Source organism: Zootoca vivipara, chromosome 12 (genome assembly GCF_965207765.1).
Source record: "Zootoca vivipara chromosome 12, rZooViv2.hap1.1, whole genome shotgun sequence".
In the NCBI taxonomy this organism is placed as follows: domain Eukaryota; kingdom Metazoa; phylum Chordata; class Lepidosauria; order Squamata; family Lacertidae; genus Zootoca; species Zootoca vivipara.
In genome coordinates, this window is record NC_142595.1 from 38179791 (window position 1) to 38201174 (window position 21384).

At 46.0% G+C, this 21384-nt stretch overlaps 2 protein-coding genes across 5 annotated transcripts; one reads left to right on the top strand and one right to left on the bottom strand.

Annotated features, from left to right (window-relative positions):
* Positions 1–580: 580 nt before the first annotated feature.
* Positions 581–9171, top strand: LOC118095105 (dual specificity protein phosphatase 14-like). 4 transcript variants are annotated; one of them, XM_035136084.3, is made up of 2 exons: positions 581–1649; positions 5708–9171. In XM_035136084.3, exon 2 carries the CDS (start codon positions 5713–5715, stop codon positions 6352–6354), a length of 642 nt encoding a protein of 213 aa, XP_034991975.1. In that variant the 5' UTR covers positions 581–1649; positions 5708–5712; the 3' UTR covers positions 6355–9171. The 4 variants fall into 4 exon arrangements, with proteins under 4 accessions (XP_034991975.1, XP_060137661.1, XP_088511988.1 ...); XM_060281678.2 differs by lacking the exon at positions 581–1649 and adding an exon at positions 2688–3063; XM_088655862.1 differs by lacking the exon at positions 581–1649 and adding an exon at positions 2693–2982.
* Positions 9172–10218: 1047 nt separating this feature from the next.
* HIRIP3 (HIRA interacting protein 3) lies at positions 10219–21224 on the bottom strand. Its single transcript, XM_035136082.3, has 7 exons — positions 20897–21224; positions 19160–19286; positions 18875–19028; positions 14231–15582; positions 12614–12788; positions 11710–11808; positions 10219–10997 (listed from the first exon to the last, which is right to left on the bottom strand). The coding sequence occupies exons 1-7, from the start codon at positions 20962–20964 to the stop codon at positions 10855–10857; spliced, it is 2118 nt and encodes a 705-aa protein (XP_034991973.3). The 5' UTR covers positions 20965–21224; the 3' UTR covers positions 10219–10854.
* Positions 21225–21384: the final 160 nt, after the last annotated feature.

The following is a 21384-nucleotide window of genomic DNA, read 5'->3' on the forward strand; positions in this document are numbered from 1 at the left end:
CTTCCTTTCCTCCTCCATGGTCCTTGGCTGGAGAACAAGAGTTGTGTGTGACAGGCAGCCTGCCTGCACGGTGCTCCCAAAGCTGTTGGTTTATCGCAGGATGTTTATAGTTGCGCCGTTTCACCTTTTTTATTCTGGTGTTTGCCTCACTAAGGGTCCTTCCTGAGTCTTTTATTGTGCGTCCTTGATTATTTCTGCTCTCGTGAGGTATTGGGTGGCTATTCCCAATCCTGCTTCCAATATTGTTTGTGCCTGCAAAAGTTTTGGCGTGCATGGGCTGTGATTTCCCCTGAAATCCTGCAGCTTTTTAGAACGCAAATCTTCCACTTTTTTTTAAAACTTCCTTTTGTTGTGCTACAGAGCAAAAGCGCAGTAACACTGGGGAAGCGTCACAGAACAGCTAATAAAGTCGATGATGTATGGACATTCCAGTATAAATCCACCACTAATGACAATCAGGCAGTTACTTTAACTAATGCACTAATACAGTGGTACCTTGGGTTACAGACGCTTCAGGTTACAGATGCTTCAGGTTACAGACTCTTCTAACCCAGAAATAGTACCTCGGGTTAAGAACTTTGCTTCAGGATGAGAACAGAAATTGCGTGGCTGTGGCGCAGCGGGAGGCCCCATTAGCTAAAGTGGTACCTCAGATTTAGAACAGTTTCAAGTTAAGAACAGACCTCCAGAATGAATTAAGTTCTTAACCCGAGGTACCACTGTAATGTGTCAATGACATGTTGCAGAATACAGCCATTAAAAAAACAGACTTAGAATGTTGATGTCCTAGATACATATTTTATTCCTATTAAACACTTACTGTATATCCTTTTTCACATGGAGCTATATTGCCTGCAATTGTGGTACGGTTTTCATATCTCCAGGGAATCTGTTTACTCCATTGCATCCTGCAATGTTTCGAATCCTTTACTATGGCAGCATCTTATGCGTTATTTACAAAGTGCCACACAACCCAGTAGTTACGGTAATGCGCACTATTATTTTGAGGCGAGGCGAGCTTTAACCCGCAAAATACGGTAACGCTTTGACGCTTTCCGCATAGGAAGTGAGACGAAGAAGGCGATACGCTGAGTCACGCTTACCGTAATAAGCTAGATACAAGGACATGATTTTTTCCTCTGTTCACTAAAGCGGGCGGCGCAAACTTTAGGATTGCTATCCGTGACTTTTGAGCACGTAACAGAACTGCAGGCGGATCCCTATTGATCTTTTAAGATCATTGTGGCTCTCAGATGTTTTGAAAAATTTAAATATGTTTTGCACTGCTTGACGATGGGACATTTTTTGTATTTGCACATTGTTTCCTGAAGCGTTTCCTCTGGAAAGGCAGTTTATAAATGTATTAAATAAATCCTTACTCAGCATCGAACTTGCCTGAAACGCACCAGCTTCTGGGGCAATGGAACCAAGCCTCTTGCAGGGACAGATTGGCTTATTTCCGTGACAAAGTGTGCCTGGAGATTGGCTTCTTTCCGTGACAAAGTGTGCCTGGAGGAGGCGTGGCTTAAAAAGAGAAACGCAGCTGAACTTTAAAAACGGCCCTGCTGGGTCAGAGCAAAGTCCTTCTGGTTTTGCGTCCCGTCTCCTACAGCGACGGGCCAGATGTCTCCCGGAAGCCCACGACCAAGGTACGAAGGCAAACGCCCTCTATTGCTGTTGCACGCTTCCAAGGGCTGCAATTTGCAGATACACTGCCCCTGAACACAGAGCTTTAAAAAGCCACCTTTTTCCTTCAAGGAAAATAAATCCCTGGGGCGGGAGGATATTAATTTTAGGGCGGCAGCTCTGCCATATATCTACCTTTCCATACCGGTCCTCAGTGTCCCACATCCACGGAGTTAATTTTTTGCCGTGTCCTAGCACAGGCTGCCGCTCGATCCTAACTTGTAGCCTTCCCAACACCTCCCCGCCCCCGCCGCCACCCCGGGGCTTTCTTATCCCACCTCTGGAGCCCTCGCCCTCCCTCTCTCCCAACAGAGCTTTGCAATCGCTTCTCCTCCAGGGACTGGAACCTCGGTTGGCACCTTCGCTGTGACTCACGCGTGTTCCCCGCACCTTCCCGCTCACAAGAACGTGGAAGCGTGAGAGTGGGGCGAGGATGATGGGCTGATTGTGACGCACAGAGCTGGGGGAGGGGAGGAAGAGGGTGGAGTGAGGCTCTCCCCGCAGTGGCGTGAACTTCCCCAAAAACGGTGACCCGAAGACGAGTTCCCAGTTGGTACTTCTCTCTGTACGTGTGAATGCCGCAGCCCGTGATTAGAGAGAGGACAGTGTCCCGTCCTGCTGCTTGAATATTTTCCACGCACAGAAAATAGTGGGGGAGATAATGTTGCCCTCATTTCCTGGAGTGGAGCCTTTTCGGATTTACTTATAAGGCTTCCCTTTATCAGTAATCATGCCTAATCTTGAGGTTAATTTTGTAACGCTGAAGTCTCTAAGGCAGCTGGAAGAGGGGGTTTAACCTGCACAGTTTGCTGCGGAGGGAGGAGAATCTACCCCGGAAGCGGAGGCGGGAAGGGAAAATCCGTGGGTTTTCAGTCCCTCCTCCTCCTCCTCCTCTCCTCCCCCTTCGCGAGCCCCGGCTTGTGTCACTGGCTCTGACGACAGCATCCTCCCCCCCGCATCCCGTCGCCATGACAACCTTTTGTTACCTCCAACGCTTGAGTGGTCCAGGAGGGGAGGGGGCTGGCGAGGGTGGTATATAGGCGATGCTGGGGGGGAGCCAGGGAAGGAAACTCCTGATCCCCACCCAGAAGGAAAGAGGTGCTGGGAGAGAAGAAGCAAGGCCCAGGGAGAAAAATATATAGAGAGATATATAATATTTATTAAAATAGATTATAGATACACCTGTAAAAGGAGATCTGTTTGGAAGTAGAGAAGAAGGGGATTACGAGATCGATCGGAAACAGAGACATTCAGACGTCTTCTCGCCTGTTAGCCTCCTTCCTCAAAACCATTTAGGTGGGCCAGAGAGGGTTTCTTTCCTGGGGAGAGTTTTTGAGAGCTGTTCTCAGAGCTTCCATTGAAAGACAGCACTGCCTGGTAATTAAAAAAAAACATACATTTCCTTTTTCAAAGTTTGGGGTTGTTTGGAGTAGAGGGGACAACTGTTTTGATGTTGCTGTTTGTTTGTGCAGAAAGGGTCATGATTTCTGAAGTTGAGTGGGTGGGGAGGGAAGGTCTGGAGTGGCAGCTGGGGATGTTCTTAGATGTGTGTTTATTTGAATAGCGGGAGCGGTTGGGGAGTTTGAGGCAAATAATTTGGGGTATTGAGAGGAGGAGCACATGGGATCAGCTTTGGTGGTGACATGGGAGCAAGATAAATGTAAGATTTAAAGTGAGTCAACCCACAATAACTACCACACCCTTATCGAGAGGCATGACTCCACACACACAAGCTGTGCTGTGCTCTCCAGTATGATTCTGAAGGATGGGCTGGACTGAGGACTAACATTTGCAGGGAGTGGTATTGACATAATCAGTGTTAGATGCTGCAATGCTTAATTCCAAAATCAATATTAGGTACCTTGATTGGGCCAGCAAAAGACAATGATCACAAAACAGGGTGCTAGCATTCAAATTCTCCAGAACTCTTAATCAGTTTAGGTAGTAAACAGTACCGGGGTGGAGGTTTGCTAGTGGTAAAGCCATCCATGTCTGCCTGTGGTAGAAAAAGGGTTAAAACACTGGGCTAAAGGGTTAGATACACATGTGGAAATTGTGCATTTTATGGGGTGCAGAGCCAGAGGTTAAGGGCCCAGGGTGTGGGTTTATTGGTGGCAGGCAATAGGGAGAGGGGGCTAGAGGTTTATGCATTTCGAGGTTTGAACGGAATGTGATTCAATATCACAGTAAAACAAGGGAGGTTGAGAATGAGAGATTTTTAGGTGAGTGGACCTCATAGGATGAGATAAAATAGATGGAGACTGGCATCCAAAGTGAGGATCCTTCAAGAGCTGTTCAGACTGGGCTTCTGTTACATCTAAACAGGGAGCAAAGCTGGTTGTGGGGGAACTCCCAAGTTGAGTGAAGAGGAAGCAGGCATGGAACACATTCTGCTTGTTAATTCAAAAGACCTCCTTACCATTTTCCCTCAGCGCGCGTGCGCACACAGACACACACAAAAACACACAACCTGCTACCTAAGAAGATGGAAGCCTTTCAAAATCCAGGAATTCTCTTGATTTTGGTCATTGAAGATCAGTTTAAAGCATGAGTTCCAACTGATCTGTGTTAAAAGATCTTGAGTATATGCTCTCCCTGGACCCATATCCTCATCTAATTTTCAAGGGTAGTGGCGTCTGAAAGCACCCCACAAGAATGGTTGAATGAACTCTACTTAAGTTAGGAAGTGAAATAGAATGAGAACCTCTCTGTGTGAGTTTAAAGTAAATTGGAGTGACAAGTTATAATTGTGCTTGGTGGCATATCTGAACTGACTATGTGTTGAGCCTGATTAATAGGAAAATGAGTATATTTTTGAATTCCCCAGCAAGACCCAGCATTATTCTCCAGGATGTAGCATTCCAAATGAACCCACTACAATCCTTGCAGAATACATCAATGAAAATTTTTGTATACTCACAGCCTAGTAGACCCCATGATGTCAAATATATGTTGCCCGGACACTTCAAATTTCAGGACAAACCAGAAATATCTAGTTAGGACCACAATACCCTGTTTTTTTGCTTTTTTTAAACTGAGGGAATGTTTCTTTTAGTTGGATCTTGGTGGTAGTGAGATGGGGTCAGATTGTTGAACAACTTGTGGAGGTGAGATGGGGTCAGATTGTTGAACAAGAGAATGAACACTGGGGGGGGGGGAGAGAGAAGCAAAAAATATGGGGGATTATTACAAACATGCCCCACCTCCTATACAGGAGGAGGGAACCTCTGATGCAAAACTGTCACCCTCCCTTTGCACCAATAATAATTGAGTATGAGTCATGCTTTGAGCCCATGGCTGTGATGGCAAAGAGGGTGGGGTGCAGATAGCCAATTAGGAATGGGCATGGGTTAGGTAGGGTGGGTTGAATGGGGAGGAGCTGGTAAAGAGTCCACTGGCCCTTTAAGAAGCTGTCCACTCCCTCTCCCTATTCCTCCATTTTCCCACCATCGTCGCATCATTCCTGCAGCATCACAGTTTCTAGCTCCTTCCCTTTCTCCCTCCCCACAACTTAACCCTGAGATGAGAGCAGCAGCTGCTACTACGGAATGACTGGGGTAGGTAAGCTATTGGGAGACATTTGGCTTTGCACGGAAGCAGAACTCACTCTTTGATCTCTCTCCCTCTACATCCCCATCTTTGCATCCCATTCACTCCCTTCGCTCCCCTTATCACCTCACTTTGCTCCGTCAGCTCATTCACCGGCTTCGTTTCACAGCACCACAAATAACCTATCCCTCTCTTCCACCTACCTTAAAAACATTGCATGTTCATTTCCCACATCTGCCTCACCCCACGCCTCCCCAAATCCCATGCTTGTTCCTGTCTTTGTTAGAATAGGGGGGATAGCAGAAAAGGAGGCGGCAGAATCAGGGCATGGGGACTTTTGCTCTCTGGGAACGTGCCAAACTCTCAGTAGCAGCTGCTCAAGTGAAAGAATGGAATCATGCATCTTTTAACTCTTCTGTTTCTTTAAGTGCACCAGTTCTTTGAACTTTATCACCTCTTTCTTCCCCCCTAGCTGTTATGTACGCTGAACCATCCGCCATGAATTTCCGGAACCACGGCTTCTTCCGCCGTTCTCCGCCTCCTTCTGTGGCCAAGCCTCCCCCTGCCGCTGGGAACACTCTGTCCGTCTTAGGAGGCATCGCTCAGATCTCCCCTTGCCTCTACCTCTCCTCTGGCAATGCTGCGTCCAACAGGCACATGGTCTACTCCAGGGCAGTGACTTGCGTCGTGAACGCCACCATGGAAATCCCCAACGCCAACTGGCCAGATATTGACTACGTCAAGGTGCCTGTCCCCGACCTCCCTCACGCTCCGCTGTCCTTGTACTTTGACTCTGTGGCCGACAGGATACACCAGACGGGGAAGAAGAACGGAAGAACCCTTGTCCATTGTGTGGCAGGGGTCAGTAGATCTGCCTCCCTCTGCATCGCCTACTTGATGAAATACCACCGGTTGAGCCTCTTGGATGCGCACGAGTGGGTGAAGAGCAGGCGACCCGTCGTAAGGCCCAATGTCGGCTTCTGGAGACAACTCATTGAGTATGAACGCAAGCTGTTTGGCAAGAACACCGTCAAGATGGTGCCCTCACCCATTGGCTTGGTCCCAGATATCTACGAGAAAGAGACCCGGGGGCTGGTTCCCCTGTGGAACTTCAGATAGACGCTGGGCAACTTTGGGAATGTGGTTGGGTGACGCGGGCTGCTTGAATTTAGGATCAAAACCTTCCACCATGTCCAGACTGCTACTAAGAACTTCTGGCATGGTGGACTTTGGTAAGAAAATGCTGTTACGATAGTCTTTTTTTGTGAGACCTTGCAATATGATTAGATCATGAAAAAGACCTTGAGTTGCTTGGCCATTTCAATGTGATTGACTGGTTCCGCCATGTCAAATGTTACTAAGAACTTACATAGTTTTGCTTGTATTAAGAGAAGATGGTTCATCGCAGAATATAGGCAGTAAATATATTTATCTAAAGCAGAGCTTCGAGGTCTGAATAAATTGACCCTCCCTTTGTGAGGAGGAAAGGGAGAAAAATAATTTATTGAAGACAGCTTCAGAATTACTTCCCGGCAATAGGGCCTGGGTTTACTTTGGTTTTAACAAACACAATAAACTCCCCCCCCCCAAGAGAGTGAAATCTTAGCAGTAATGACAGGCATTAATGTTAACATTGCTCCCAAGGCACACATTGCTTAAGGCCTGCTTTGCCAATAAGGAGGCAGAAGTGAAGAAGTTGAAGATGATCGAACTACCAAGGGCAGCTGGTACATTTCAGCTCCGGAAAGCAGAGTGTCTTCAGTACAATAATTTTCACTGTACAGGCTACAACCCAGCAGCCCATGGGTATAATGAATACTGCTGTTTCAGTAGAATACTGTTCCAACCCAGGAAAATCCACTTGTGTGGGGAACAGAGGATTAATGTTCATATTACCTCTGTACAGGGCTAACTCTGGAGGGCAAAAAGCACAAAGAAAGGTAAATTGTCCAGTAGGGAGGGGACAAAGTAAAACATTTATCTATTTCTGACACTGGGGGATTACCATTCAGCATTAAAAACCTGTTACCTCGCTTCCTCAGGAATAATGAACAATATGGTGGGGCTCTGGCATTGTGTGGGGAAGGGCAAACCATTTTCTAATCACAAGTTGAGAGCAACTTTTTCTGGACAAAAAAATCCCTCTCAGTAGAATGTGTGCATGTGTTTTTAAAAGCTTTTAATGCCACAGAGAGGACAAAATGATAGGATAACAATAGTTATGGGGGTAAATTTAACATCTGAGGAGACTGAGCCACAGTTAAGTATGCTAGTGAAGTGGAACTGGGTTCTATTTGAAGATTTTCTGACTATACCAGAGAGTGAAAGGCGGAGGTGAACCCAGAGTCAAGTGTGTGTTCAGTTAAAATTCAGCCGTTTTATTTCAAATTAATTTGAATATTTGAAAGTCAAGGGAACAGCTTGGGATGTTCAAGGCCTAGTGTTACACAGACTAGGCTGTGAGGTAGCGGGGAGTAAAATATTCCAAATGGAATAGGTTTTAGAAGTTAAATAGGGTGTTCTGCCATATAAATTAGCTTTGGGGGTACAGGTTTCAGAGTGCTTTGAAGAAATTACTGTATTGGAAAGCAGAAATTTTGTCATTTTAAATCTTCACTAAATAAGGATGTTCCAGCTAGAGACCCTTGTTTTAAAGAAGTTTCCTTAGCAAAGGAAATTGGGTGGATGGGCTTAACACTCAGCAACTCCTTGGTTGTTGTTTTGTTTCTATTAGTACTGGTTTTTATTATAGTACTGTAAAAGGTGTGGTTAACTAGGACTTCCACAGCAGTGCTTTTCTCTCCAGAACAAGGAACTTATTTCACCCTCACTTTTGGAAGTTTTAGCCTGCACTGACTTTTCAGAGCGATTTCCCACCAGAACCTTGCCTGTCAGTCAAGCCTGGCTAGAAAGTTCTAGAAGCTCATAGCTAAAGTAGGCCTGTGTGGTATCTGAGAAAAGGATCGCTTACTGGCTGAATATTTTAAGGTGGAAGTGGTTTTTTTTTTTAATTCCTCTGTTCTCACTGCAAAATTTCTACTACATCTGAAATGTCTAGAAGCATAGATAAGCAATTGGCAACTCAGGACCCTCTCTCATATTTGAAGGTGGACGACTGCCCCACACATACCATACTCACCATGAATAAATTGAAGTGGACAATGTATTCATTTGTGTCAACATTGTCATCTATTATAGACAGTGTTAATGAAAATCTAGAAGCATAATTAATTTTTTTTGTTAAGGAATTCTAAACATATACATATTAGGTTTTCTTTTGTAGACTAACGCTAGCACAGTGGTTCCTTATGTCAAACCTCTTAGCAGCTAAACATTCATCTATTGAAAAGACTGAGGGAAAACTATGTTGCTTTTGAGCAAAGGTCAAACACCCCTCACTCTGTATGTTTTCCAAGTATAGGTTTGGGCTATTTAAGGATAGTCTTGCATGAGAGGGGAAGGATTTTGAGCTGAAAGTGACATCTGGAAAGAGAACTTTTTACTCGTACAACTACATATTCCTGCTTCAAAATCAGACACTGAACCCCCCAAGTTAGAGAAGAGCATTTAAATCTCCCCAAAGGTCTGGCATCTTAATACTGTAGGTGAATTAACACATAACAAAGAGTCCCATCTTCTAAGACTGAACACAGGACTGGTCAGTGTAGAGATATCTAGCATATACTGTCCTCTGAAAGTATCTCTGAATTGGGCTCAAACAGAACTACTGCTGTCTGAGGAGGAACTTGTTACAGAGGATGGAGCATAAGCTGGTCTTCCTTTCAAGTGGTGAATATGTACATAAAACCTCTGCAGTTCTGTATACTTTGTAAATACTAGAGGATTAAAAGAAAAAATATCTATATTAATTAAAGTTAGGGTTTCTTATTGCTTCAGTTCAATGACAAAAGATCTTAATAAATATAAAAATGTAAATGAGCCGCTCCCTGCAGTGTTATTGCCTATTGGTTTTAGCGTTTCATAAAATGGTGTTTTGTTTTGTTTTTGCATTCATGTGAGGGAGAGGGACCACACAGCTCCATGCTAGAGCATATGTTTTGTATGCATAAGAGCCTAGATTTAATCCTTGGCTAGTTAAAAGGATCTGGTGATGGGAAATAATCCTCCCTAAGACCCAGAAGAGCCAGCGCACAACCCTGGGCCAAATGTACCAACTTCCTGCCCTGATCATAGCTGCCAAGTTATCCCTTTTTTTACAGGGATTTTCCCTTATGCTGAATAGGCTTCCTCGCGAGAAAAGCGAAAACTTGGCAGCTATGCCTGATACAGCTGGTTTCAAGGAGGCACAGACAAGGAAACAGAGAGGGGATTTTGGTAGGCTTCCTTTCAAAATAATCCAAACTGGACTGAATGATGAACGATCTCACTTTGAGCAAGGCACCAAAAGATGCTGTCCCAGGAATCCCCAACCTTGCAGAGTATTTCATCAGCACATGCCACACCCATATACTTTATTAAAGGTAAAGGTACCCCTGACCATTAGGTCCAGTTGCGGATGACTCTGAGGTTGCGCGCTCATCTCGCTCTATATTAGGACCTTGCTATTTTTACAGTTTTTGTAGCTATTGCAAAACTCTCCACTGCCATTTTTTGTATGCATTCCAAGATCGGTACAAAGCATGTTGCCGTGACAGGATGAGAAGTCTGGGCAAGTGAGGCAACGTTAAGGGATCTGGAGCAACTTCCCTGTGGTGGACTCCTAGATTGTAGGGGTGTGTGTATCAGTGTGAATAAGCCAGCTGTGTGGGATCATGTCACGGGAAAGAGCCACGCAGCCACAGAAGCTCCATTCCCAATATGTTAGAGCCTCTGGTTCCACGAGATCCAGAAGTTTGCCCTTTTAGGAAAAGCTGCAATAATCAAGACGTTTTGACAGATCCAGCTTCCGCATCAGTTGTTTGATTATGGTGAATTACTCAGCCTATATGTTCATGAAAAGAGCAATCGGGAGGGTATACGGAGTCTCACTTAGAAAGTCCAATATTTATTAACAAATATAAAACATTTTAGCTGTACAATCTCCAGAACATCATCCATAATTAAATGTGGTCCACATTGCAAAGGCACATCTGTCCTCCAATCAAGTGAATCAATTTCGTTCTCATTTACCGTAGGAGGTGCCCAGACGGAAGAGAAACGCCACAAAATATGTAAAGAGGCAAGGTACCAGACCATATGGGAAATGAAGCCCCACATCCCCTCCTTTGCAATATACTCTTGCATGTGTTCTTGTTTAGGATTCTTGTTTACTGTTGGAAAGAAGGGTCATAGGGGAAGGTGACCATACCTCAACTATAATACAGCTATTTGAAGGAACTGATGGTCTCTCTTTCTGCCCATCTCCCTTAGGAGTACAAATATTTTTGGGAAGGGATGAACCTTTGCCCTCAGCAGAGACATTCATGCTGGTGATGGAGAAACAGCAACAAATATAGTAATATTTTCTTTGTTTTGTCATGCATGCTGAGCAGGGGGAAATGGGCCAAAAACATCACGACGCCCTCTCTTGGTTGTCAGGGTCAGACCAACTAGCGTTTCCCCTCAAAACTAGGGCAACAAACAACCCACAAATGCCTACGCTTCCCTCCAACACTGGAGTCAATCGCTTTCGCCATCTGAACTGATGACACCTTTAAGGTGGGACCAGTCCCTAATAGGACTGTGCACGGGTGAATCCTCTGGGGAGCTGAGCTGCTTAGGCTTGCTGTAGAGACTCCAGACGTTTTGACGCCTTGGGCGGCCTGTGTGAAGAAAAGGGTGGCAGAGAGAGACAGAAAAGAGTTTCACATGAAGAAGCAACAGCTGCGGCTCTAAGGACATTTGCAGGCCTCAATGGACCAAGCCCACTTGCTCTGTGCTCACAACCACAAGATGTGAAGTGCATGCCTTCAAGCAAAACCGCCTCTTGGCTTCTCCACTCTTACAGCACTCACTCCCCTCCCATGTAAACAAAACCCCTAAAAGTCCATCATTTTTCTTACACCCATGCCCCCCCCGCATGCATGCAAAAGAAAAAAAGAAACTGGAATATCTGTAGTATTTACTTGATCACCAAAAGGAACGGTTGACGTGCATCATTTGGTCAGAAATAAGACGCAAAAACAAGACTGGAAGTAAACGACAATCGGTTAGAAAAGTAGCATACCCAAGATTGGGAAGAAGCATATCACAAGCCCCATATCTGACTTCCAGTTTTCCCACCAGACGATGCATGATATTAAATGTTAATCACATAGTGGGAGTGCTGAAATCAAATGGGCTTTAGTATCTTAAATCCACTGATGTCAGTGGGCTTGCTCTCAGTGTGACTTAGCTGGATATCACCCTGCATGGGGCAGGTGGGCTCAAAAACACATGCAAAGCAAAGGCAGAAATCAGGAAGTTAAGAGTTTCCAGGTTCCTTCCTATCTACCACTAGCCATGCCCCTTCCCTTTGGCTCCTCGCACCTTTACCTTGTGTGGCGATGATGTTGCAGAGATCAAGCGAAGCTATTTCGGCGGCCACTTCCCGCTTCTGCTTCAAGGCCTTGCACTTGGCCAGAGATGGTGCCCCTGAGAAAAGGGGAGGGAAAACACAGGCCAAGAAGTGAGACACTTGGGCAAGCCTCCCCCTGTGCTCAGAAGGATAACTCAAAATAGCCACACTCTGAAAAAGATGTTGCTGTAATTTCCCTGAGGTACAGTGCCTTTAAAAGAGCCTGATGGGTACAAATTCAAACAGGGGCAGCTTTTCATTCACGTGGGGATGTAGTATTGAGGAAAGCAAGTTCTCTTCAAGTCTCACAAACCAAAGAAACCTTGATGGCTGGGAGAAACTAGAGAAGGGCTTTAGCGCAGTGACATGCAGATGATCCACGCTTCAACCCTTGGCATCGCCAGTTAGGCCTGGAAAAGCCCCCTGCCTAAAGTGCTGGAGAGTCACTGGCAGCCAATGCTGAGCCAGAAGGAACAGTTGTCCAACACATTAAAAGACAGCTTCATCTGACGGATTTCCGGATCATGCAAAGAATCTGGCTTTTGAGGGTGTAAAAGACAGTCTCCGGGGACACCTGTTTAAATTTCTGAACCAGTAGGAATTACAGTAGTGAAGGCGGCGTGTGTGGTCACGGGACTCCCAACAGCTCTTTCCATAATCGCACAAGGTCAGCCATTGACTTTGAAAATGGGCTGTGCGTGTGTAACTCCTACAGGCTGGTTGCAGCACCCACAACTTCCTTGGTCTGAACGTGGGGTTTGGAAGCAAGCACACACAGTGCTCCTGACTCTTAGTTCCTGGATCCAGCCTCTCTCCTCCCCTTGAGAATAGGCTTTCCCTGCGCTTCCCAGTTTCTGCCTAAAGCATCCAACTTGCACCTACCCTTCAGGCCGAGGTTTTCCAGCTCCTCTTTGAGCACCTTTAACTGAGCTTTGCGGGAGTGGCAACCGCTAAGCAGCTTCTTGTAATTCCGATGGGCACCACACTCCCGGATGTAGCGTTTCAGGCGTCGGATTGAAGAGTGCTCCTCCTGCTTCCCGGAGTGATGCTCTTTGTCCTGCAGCAGGTGGGCAATGGGGAAGAGATTGCAAAACCTAACATGGGGTCCATAAAAACGCTGTATTTTCAAAAGGCATCTGTCAGGGGGCTCCCACAGGGTTCGCAGGAGGAGGTGGAAGGAAAATCGGGGTACAGGGATCCCCGGCCCCTCCTCTCCAGTAGTACCGCTTCCAGCCGGGAAAGCAGCAACGCCTCCAGTGGTGAGGAGGGGGAGGTGGTCAGCATCGGGAGGGGGCTCGAGGATGTTGGGTCGGAGCCCTCTCACCACCTTCGTCCGGAGGGCTCAGAGAGGGAGACGCCACTTCCGTCGCCCCAATTACACAGGGGGCTTAAGTGCAAAGAGGGGAGGAGGAGACTGGGGGTGCCTAAGATATTTTGCTGGGGTCGTAACCGGAAGAGGGCACTCCCAGATTCTGCTAGTGACTGAGATGGACATGAACTTGTAGCTCTGCACTGTACATAGTATATGCACAATAAACTTGTAAATAGTCAGGTTGGAGTTTGGCGTGGTTACTCGTGAGCAACCACCACACAATCCTGACAGCATCCATTCCTTTAAAATAATCACGCTGTGTCTTATTGCAAGGGAGGGGAAACTTTTCCAGCTGCATTCCTTTTTGGGTGCTGCATGCTAGTGGAAGCTTTTAATGCAGAAGGTCCCCAGGCTCAACCCCCAGCCTCTCCACACAGGGCTGGGAAAGATGCTGCTGCCAGTCAATGTAGACAACAATGAGATACCGGTAGATGGGCCAATGGTCTGAGACTCTGTTCTTATGGTCTTAAGTGAAATGCCTTGGAAGGAAGTGTATCCTGAAAGGCAGGATGCATAGTTAAAATACACACACAAATTTGATTTTTGATATAGAAGCAAAAGGAAAGAGTAAAGGTGGGCAGCTTGCTTAGACTAAGGGCCCCACTGGCCATTAATCCCCAAACTCTGTGCTCCCTGCGTGCCTGACATTTGCACAATGATTCAGGTTACTTTTGAGAACAAAAGCTCGTGCCAAACTACACTCCATGGCCAGGCTAAATATACACTGACCAGCATATTATGATGCTGGAACTGCCACCCAGAACACAAAAGACTTGAGTACAGTGGTACCTCTGCTTAAGAACTTAATTCGTTCCGGAGGTCCGTTCTTAACCTGAAACTGTTCTTAACCTGAGACACCACTTTAGCTGATGAGGGCTCCTGCTGCCGCCACGCCGCCAGACCATGATTTCTGTTCTCATCCTGAAGCTAAGTTCTTAACCCGAGGTACTATTTTTGGGTTAGTGGAGTTTGTAACCTGAAGCGTTTGTAACCTGAGGTACCACTGTAAATATCAATCTTGGGAATATCTTAACACATGCTGGGGGGGAGGGAGGGAGAGGACAAATTGTGCCCGCAATTGTACTGAGCTATAAATGTTTGGCATTGCCAAGCAAAGATCTTCTTACCTTTCCTTTGCGTTTGGAAGAATGGGGCTCATCTTCATCTCCTGAGCTTGAACTCGCTTCCCTCCTCCTTTGGGGCTTCTGCATTCCCGTCTTCGGCAGGCCTTTTTTCCTTCTCACCAATTCATTTCCACTGTCCTCTGAATCCGTCTCCAGATCTTTTTCAGCGATGGTACGCTTTCTCTGGGACTTCTCTTCTTTCTTTCTCAGCGACTCTTCCTCTGAGCTATGTTCACTCCCAGACACACTCTTGCCCTTCTTTTTAAGCTCACTTTTCTTTCTCCACTTCCCACTTTCCCACTCTTCTGACCCATTCTCTGATTCGTCACTGCTCCCAGACAGCTTGGATTTGCTTTTGCCCCTTTCCATCTCCTCTGTCTCACTGCACGATTCATCTTCACTACTGCTGGGCTTCTTGGTCCCTTTTCTTTTTCGCTCTGAGCTCTTACGCTCATTTGTCTCGCTTTCCAATTCTTCCCTGCTTGTGCTTCGCTTGGGAGGCTTATGCTTTCCCCGCTTTTTCTCCTCCAGTTCCTTCCTCTTCTGTGTCTTTTTCATTCCTTTGCTGGCCTGCCTCTTGAACTCCCCATCATCTTCAGAATCGCTCTCTGAGTTATGGCTCCATTTCTCACTTTCCCTGCTTTGTTTACTATTTTTCCTCATCTTGTTTTGCCTGCTGGGCTGCTCATCCTCTGAATTGCTCTCTGATTCTTCCTCACTCTCACTCTCCTCTTGAGCCTTCAAATGTCTTCGTATTGGCCTGTTCTGAGCCTTTTCGCCGCCACTGCCCATCTCCTCTTCACTCTCACTCCCATCAATTCTTCCCCCCTTGCACATTTTTCCTGCCTTGGGCAGCTCCATGTCCTCTTCCAACTCTTCTTCCTTTTTTCTCCTTTGCTCATCCATATTTCTGTTCTTTCCTTTGCCCACTGTCTCAGACTGCTTCTGTTGTTTGCCAAACCCTTTCTTTTTCTGGGGCTTGTAGTTGCTCAGCTCTTGTTCAGAGTCACTCTCTGATTTGATTCTTTGGCCTTTTGCTGCCTTCTGTTTCCTGATCTCTTCAGGGTCACTCTGTTCCACTTCTGTTGTCTCCTTCGACTCACTCCCTGATCGTTCTCTCTGTCTCCTGCTCTCCTGCTCCCTGGTTGGTTTGCTACCTTTCCCCCTCTGGGGTTGTTCCATCCTTCTCTTCTTTGCACTTTGTCCATCACTCTCAGATCCGCCAGCCTGCCCTTCTGCTCCGGAATCTCGTTGGTCGGAGGAGCTAGATTTCCCAGCTCCAACATGCTTAGGGCCACAAAGGAGTGGTATCTTCTTGGAATCAATCCCAGAATCTTCATCATCAGAACTGACTTCTGGAAGATAAAAAGTGAGCAACATGACAGATATTGAGAAGGGGCCCTAATCAGCCTACCTGGCTGGAAATTTGCCTGTGGCAAGTTAACAACTGTCTGCAGGCGACCAGGCATCCCCAATGTTGTCGCAACTGCTGGTGGTGTTATGCATAGCAACCCACTATGAGGAATATACCCTTGTTGATGTGAGTCTTGATTTCTGCCGTCCTGTTTCTTTTTAATGTTTGTTTGAATTTTTTTTAAACAAAGAATAAAAAACACAATTTTATTTGCTGACTCAGTAGAATTAATTTAGCAAACAGCGGAGGAGAGAAAACGCTACAGAGGAAAGCAAGTAGGAATCATTACGGTGATCCGAGGTAAAAATCCATCTAATAACAAACAAAAAACAACCTGCTAAGGAAAAAAACCCTCAAAAAGGGGCAAATCAAACACACACAAAGTAACTGCACTCACAAGAAAACAGCAGTTAAAGGCCCGAAGAACACCAGTGATTAAATTAGCCTGCTTCAAGCAAGGGTAGAAAAAATGAATTGCTGCTTGCAGAAGGGCAACTTAGAAGCCTCCGATAAGGATGGTGTTTTTACTGCCTAACATTTTCCCACTGTCCTATTTTCTACTGGAGAGAGAAGAATTACAAACCTGAAATACCATAAATAAAGGAAAAATAGCAACACTACTTTTTAAATAAAGGATAAGTGCTTATTTAAAGTGTTTAGAGAATCAGTATTTATCATTTATTTATTTCATAAAATCTATATACTACTTGATTGTAAAAAACAAACAAACCTCAAAGCGGTCTACAAAAAGATAAAACAATAAGGTAGGTTCACAGCCCTACTTTAAAATGTACAAGAGTTAAAATACTAGAACAGATCAAAATTACCTCAGCTTTCCAAGCATCTGGGTAAGCTTGTCTAAATAAAGGAATGTTTTTAGCAGGCGCCGAAAAGCGTACAGTGAAGACGTCGGCCTGATCTCAAGAGGCAGGGAGTTCCAAAGTGCAGGTGCTGCCCCACTAAACAATCGACTTTGCACCAATGCGGAGTGGGTATGACGTGGCACCGTAGTAGTTCCAACGTGAGTTTCAGGCAAATATTCCAGAGATGTTCCACCACCTCAGGCCACCATCAACTACAATCAGAAGATGTGGTGCTTCCCTTGTGGCCTCCTTCTCCCCGCAAGGCCTGTTTTTAGCCTCAACCCATGGAGGAGAAAGCAGACAGTGGCGCAGGTAATGTGTGTTCAGAAAACACGAATGAATGTTCCCCCTTACATGAAAAACTCTCTGCATTTTGATAATTAAGAGACATGCTAGTGTTCCATGGGCATCTAGCCTTTTCATTCTTTTATACATTTAAAAATGTGTTCTGAAAGTGGCAGAGAGCCTATAAAGGAGGTAACCACGGGCTTTCTGTGAAAGCCCTTTCTCTCTACACATAAAAATGCAGCTGACACAGATCTCCATTAAGGTAATTCTTAACATAACTAACAGAATCCTTCCAATTCTACAATTCTATGATGCAGGAATCTGGCTGAAGCTAAGCAGGCCATCAGTGATGGATGGAAGGGCCTCAGTGTGGGATAGAAGACAAAACAAAGTGGATTTTTAAAACAAGAGAAGCTGATTTCAATTATTTGCTGCTATCAGAAAATATACTTGCAGGAGGAAGGATCCCAAATACTTGGAAAGAAGCATATATAACATTGATTCCGAAACCAGGTTCAGGACTTATGGGACTTATAGGACAAGAGATTGTAAAAGGAGATCAAGTATTATTTATGTATGCGACAACCGCGGCAAGGACTTTGTTAGCCTAAAAATGGAAAACTCAGGAGTTACCGACGATCGAAGAGTGGCAGACGAAAATGATAGACTATGCGGAACTAGCAAGACTGACTAGCAGGATCTGAAACCAGGGAGAGGCAAAGTTCCAAAAAGACTGGAGTAAATTTGTGAACTATATGGAGAGGAATTGTAGAAGTTTAAAGACACTTGTAGGATTGAAATAAATCCTACGAAATGACTTTAAGTAGAAGGAGTAAAGGAACTGCGAGATAAGAGTTGATAAGAAAACCAAATGAGGGGAGGGAGGGAAGTCAAAGCTCGGCAGAGCATTGGGAATTCGAGATAGGTGAATAGATGTTAAAAAGAGAAAATTTGTGTGTGTTATGTTTGTTGTTGAATGTTTTGTTACTGTTATTGTTACTGTTTAATGTGTTTAATTGAAAATTTTTAATAAATTGCTTTTTTCCAATTATTTGCTGCTATCAGCCCATTATCTGGACTGCATGTCCTTCAGAGGAAGGTCCCAGCAATTTCCTGCCAGAAAGCAAGGTCATCCAAGCAAACTGAAAGCAGTGCATACTGGACAGGCAAGAAGCAGCACTTCCTCATGTGCTGTGCAATTGCTTTAAACAATCACAGAACACACACACACTCATGCTCCAAGAGTCTCAGATACTCCCCTGTGGCTGGAAATCACAAGGAAATGATGGTAAACAGGTGGGAAAAGTCATCTTTCCCCCCAAAAACACTGCCTGCCTGCCATTTACAAATAATTGTGAAAACCAAATGTGGCGTTTGCCCGTTCTTTTGGAAATGTCTGTACAGGGGGAGAGAAGGGGTTAATAGATGGACCAATAGAAAAGCCCAGAGGCGGAGCCTACCTGCTTTTAAAAAGGCTTAGCCAGAGGTTTAGACAGTTGGGAAGACAGTTGGAAGTAGAGAGGCAGTTCGGTTGGTTACTTGTGGGTGGGAGGCATAGGAGTCAGAGAGAGTTAGAGACAGAAGGGAGACAGAGTGAATCGGATTACAGTGTTTCAAAGTATTTAAAACTTGTTTGCGTTCACAATAAACTGGAATCCTTGTTAATACGTTACAACCTGACTGAGTCTGAATACAGTGGTACCTCAACTTACGAAGACGATCCATTCCGCGGCCGTCTTCGTAAGTCGAGGTTTTCGGATGTCGAAGCGCGATTTTGCACTTCTGTGCATGTGTTGTCCGTGTGCGCCGGGCGCGCTTGGCGAAAAGACTTCCGGGGTTGTCGACTTCGGAAGTCGAAGCATTCGGATGTCGAGGTATGACTGTATATTACCGGGGAAACCTGGTTGGTGGCAGTGGAAGAGAATAGATGTGATGACACAGGGTCAATAGTCCGTGGAACAACCAGGGACTCTGTGTGAACGCCACACCAACCTTAAGAAAGACCCTTCCACAACCAAGAGACTAAGACTACACCAGGGAGCATTTGCATATAGGACAGCATTTTGCGACCTTGTCACGTACTTAGTATGCTTCCAGTTCGCTGCTTCTTGAGCTCTTGGATTTCTGACTCCTCGCCAGAGGTATGAGAGTTGCAGCGAGGTCGCTTCTGGCTCGTGGAGTTGATGTGAGTCTTTAATTCTGCCACGAACACTACGGCATTTGCGGACTCCCCCTCCTGTAGATGACATGAAAATGAAAAGTTTCCAGCTTTAACCATTTGGACCCCTTTTACTGCCCCTGGCTCTCCTCCAGCTGGCTCTCCCAGCAAAAGTGCTGCCCTCTCCTGCCCTTTGCCCACTAACTTGCCTGCACCTCCAGACGGTGCAACTCTTGATCCACCAGCTGCCTGAGTTGCTCCTTTTGCTCTTTAGCCATATTCTTCTGCCCGGCATGGAGGAGATATTTCTTCCGGACTATAGCATTTGTGAGGGTGCTGCAAGAAAAAGCAATAATTTCCAGTTCCAGTTTCATCTCCAGTTCCAATGCATATAAAACAATACAATAATAAAATGTCAACAGCCACCAAGCCACACAGAACCAGCAAGTCAAGCATAACCATCTCCAGCACCAATGAATGGATTAACTGAAAGCTGGGGCAAATAAACACATTTTTATTTGGCACCAAAAGCCCAACAGCGTTGGCACCTGTTAAATCTGAGAAAGGAGGGCATTCCGTTATTGATCTGCCAGTCCTGAGAGCACCCTCTTGTGTTTTGCCACGTAGCAAGTGCTTGATAAATATAACATACGGGCAGGCTTATATGGGAAGAGGCAATGCACAGAGTATGTAGGTCCTAAGCCATGTAGGATTTTACATGTCCACAACCTCCCGATGGGAGACAGATGCACTATGTACTTAAAAGTACTTGAGCAAAACGGTTACAGCTGGTGTCTCTGGACTCCCTCATCCTAGACATTGGGCTTGTTACCAGAGAACTGGCCTATGTGTGTAAAAGGTAAAAAGGTAAAGGACCCCTGGATGGTTAAGTCCAATCAAAGGCGACTATTGAATTGCAGTGCTCATCTCACTTTTCAGGTTGAGGGACCCAGCATTTCCCCCACAGACAGCTTTCCGGGTCATGTGGCCAGCATGACTAAATGGCTTCTTACGCAACAGAACACCGTGAAAGGAGCCAGAGTGCAAGGGGACACCGTTTACCTTCCCGCCGCAGCAATACCTATTTATCTACTTGCACTGGCATGCTTTCGAACTGCTAGGTTAGCAGGAGCTGGAACAGAGCAAAGGGGGCTCACCCCGTCACGGAGATTCGAACCACCAACCTTCTGATTGGCAAGCTCAAGAGGCTCAGTGGTTTAGACCACAGCGCCACTCTATGTGTGTACTCGCCCCCCCCCACTCTAAGATGTTTTGAACTAAATGTTCAAAATACACACGGTGGATGCACATACATAAGTTTACTGTATAAATAAACCATATTCTGAAAAGATGTACTGTAGTGAGCAATTCTGAAGCCGTTTCGATTCTCTTAAATGACCTCAACTATTTCTCTGCAGTGGAAGGAAGGAGATGAGGGAGAATACCTCCCCCAAAATAGTTCACTTGTAAATCCTGCTAATAGATAAAATTGCTTGACATGTAGGGGGCTTACCTCTCCCTGGAAAACTGGTCTGGCATGTATCTGTTAAGCTGTCAATAGAGCATCTGTGTATCAATAGGTGTAAGTTTGTGAAAGAGATTCAGGAGCCATCGTCCTTACCATGTCAGAGGGATATTCTGGACGCCCGCCCACCTACCCCCGGCCAGCGGGTGTGGGCTCAGCAGTTCAATCTTTCCTCGCGTCACACCCATTCAGGAGGAAGCGTCTTTCCCCACCGCCTTCCCCGACGCGAAAGGGGCCGGCTATGCAGTTTATTTCAGCGGCGAGGCAAACGCACACTGTACATGCTCAGGGGCACCCCAGTCTTCCTTAGTCCCGAGCGCGGAAAGCACGTTTCAGGGCCAAACCCCGCTGACCCCAGCTTCGGGTTAAGCCTTGCAGGCGCCCCCTCAGCTAGAAGCCTTGAGCAGCTCCGGACTCTCACCTGAGATCGGGCTTTTCCTGGAAAAGAGCCCTGACGAACGCTTCCATGCTCCGCAGCTCCGCTGCCATCCTTTCCCGCCGACTGGCTCCTCCAAGCTGAAGCGGTCCTTCTCCCCGCAAGGCTTACTGGGAAGTGTAGTCCCAGCGACCGCAGCAACCAGAAGAGCCTCTCACCGTGGCGGGTGAAGAAATAGGGGAGCGACGCAGGGTGGCTCGCGAGGGTTAGCAAATAAGCCAATGGGAGCGGATTCGACGGCATCGCCGGGCCTGACGGGAAACGTAGTCCTAGCAACGCGTGCGTGCCCGTAGCAACGGGGAGGTAGCGGGTACTTCCCGGTGTGACCAGCCAACGCGCGTCCAATGGGGAAAAGGTTGTCTTTATATTACGCATCGCTGCCCTTTGTTTAATTCCCTGAGTTTGGGCCTCTCCAAAGCTCCCATGCCATGTTTGAATAATAGGGGCTCCAGATAATAAAAAAAAAAAAATCG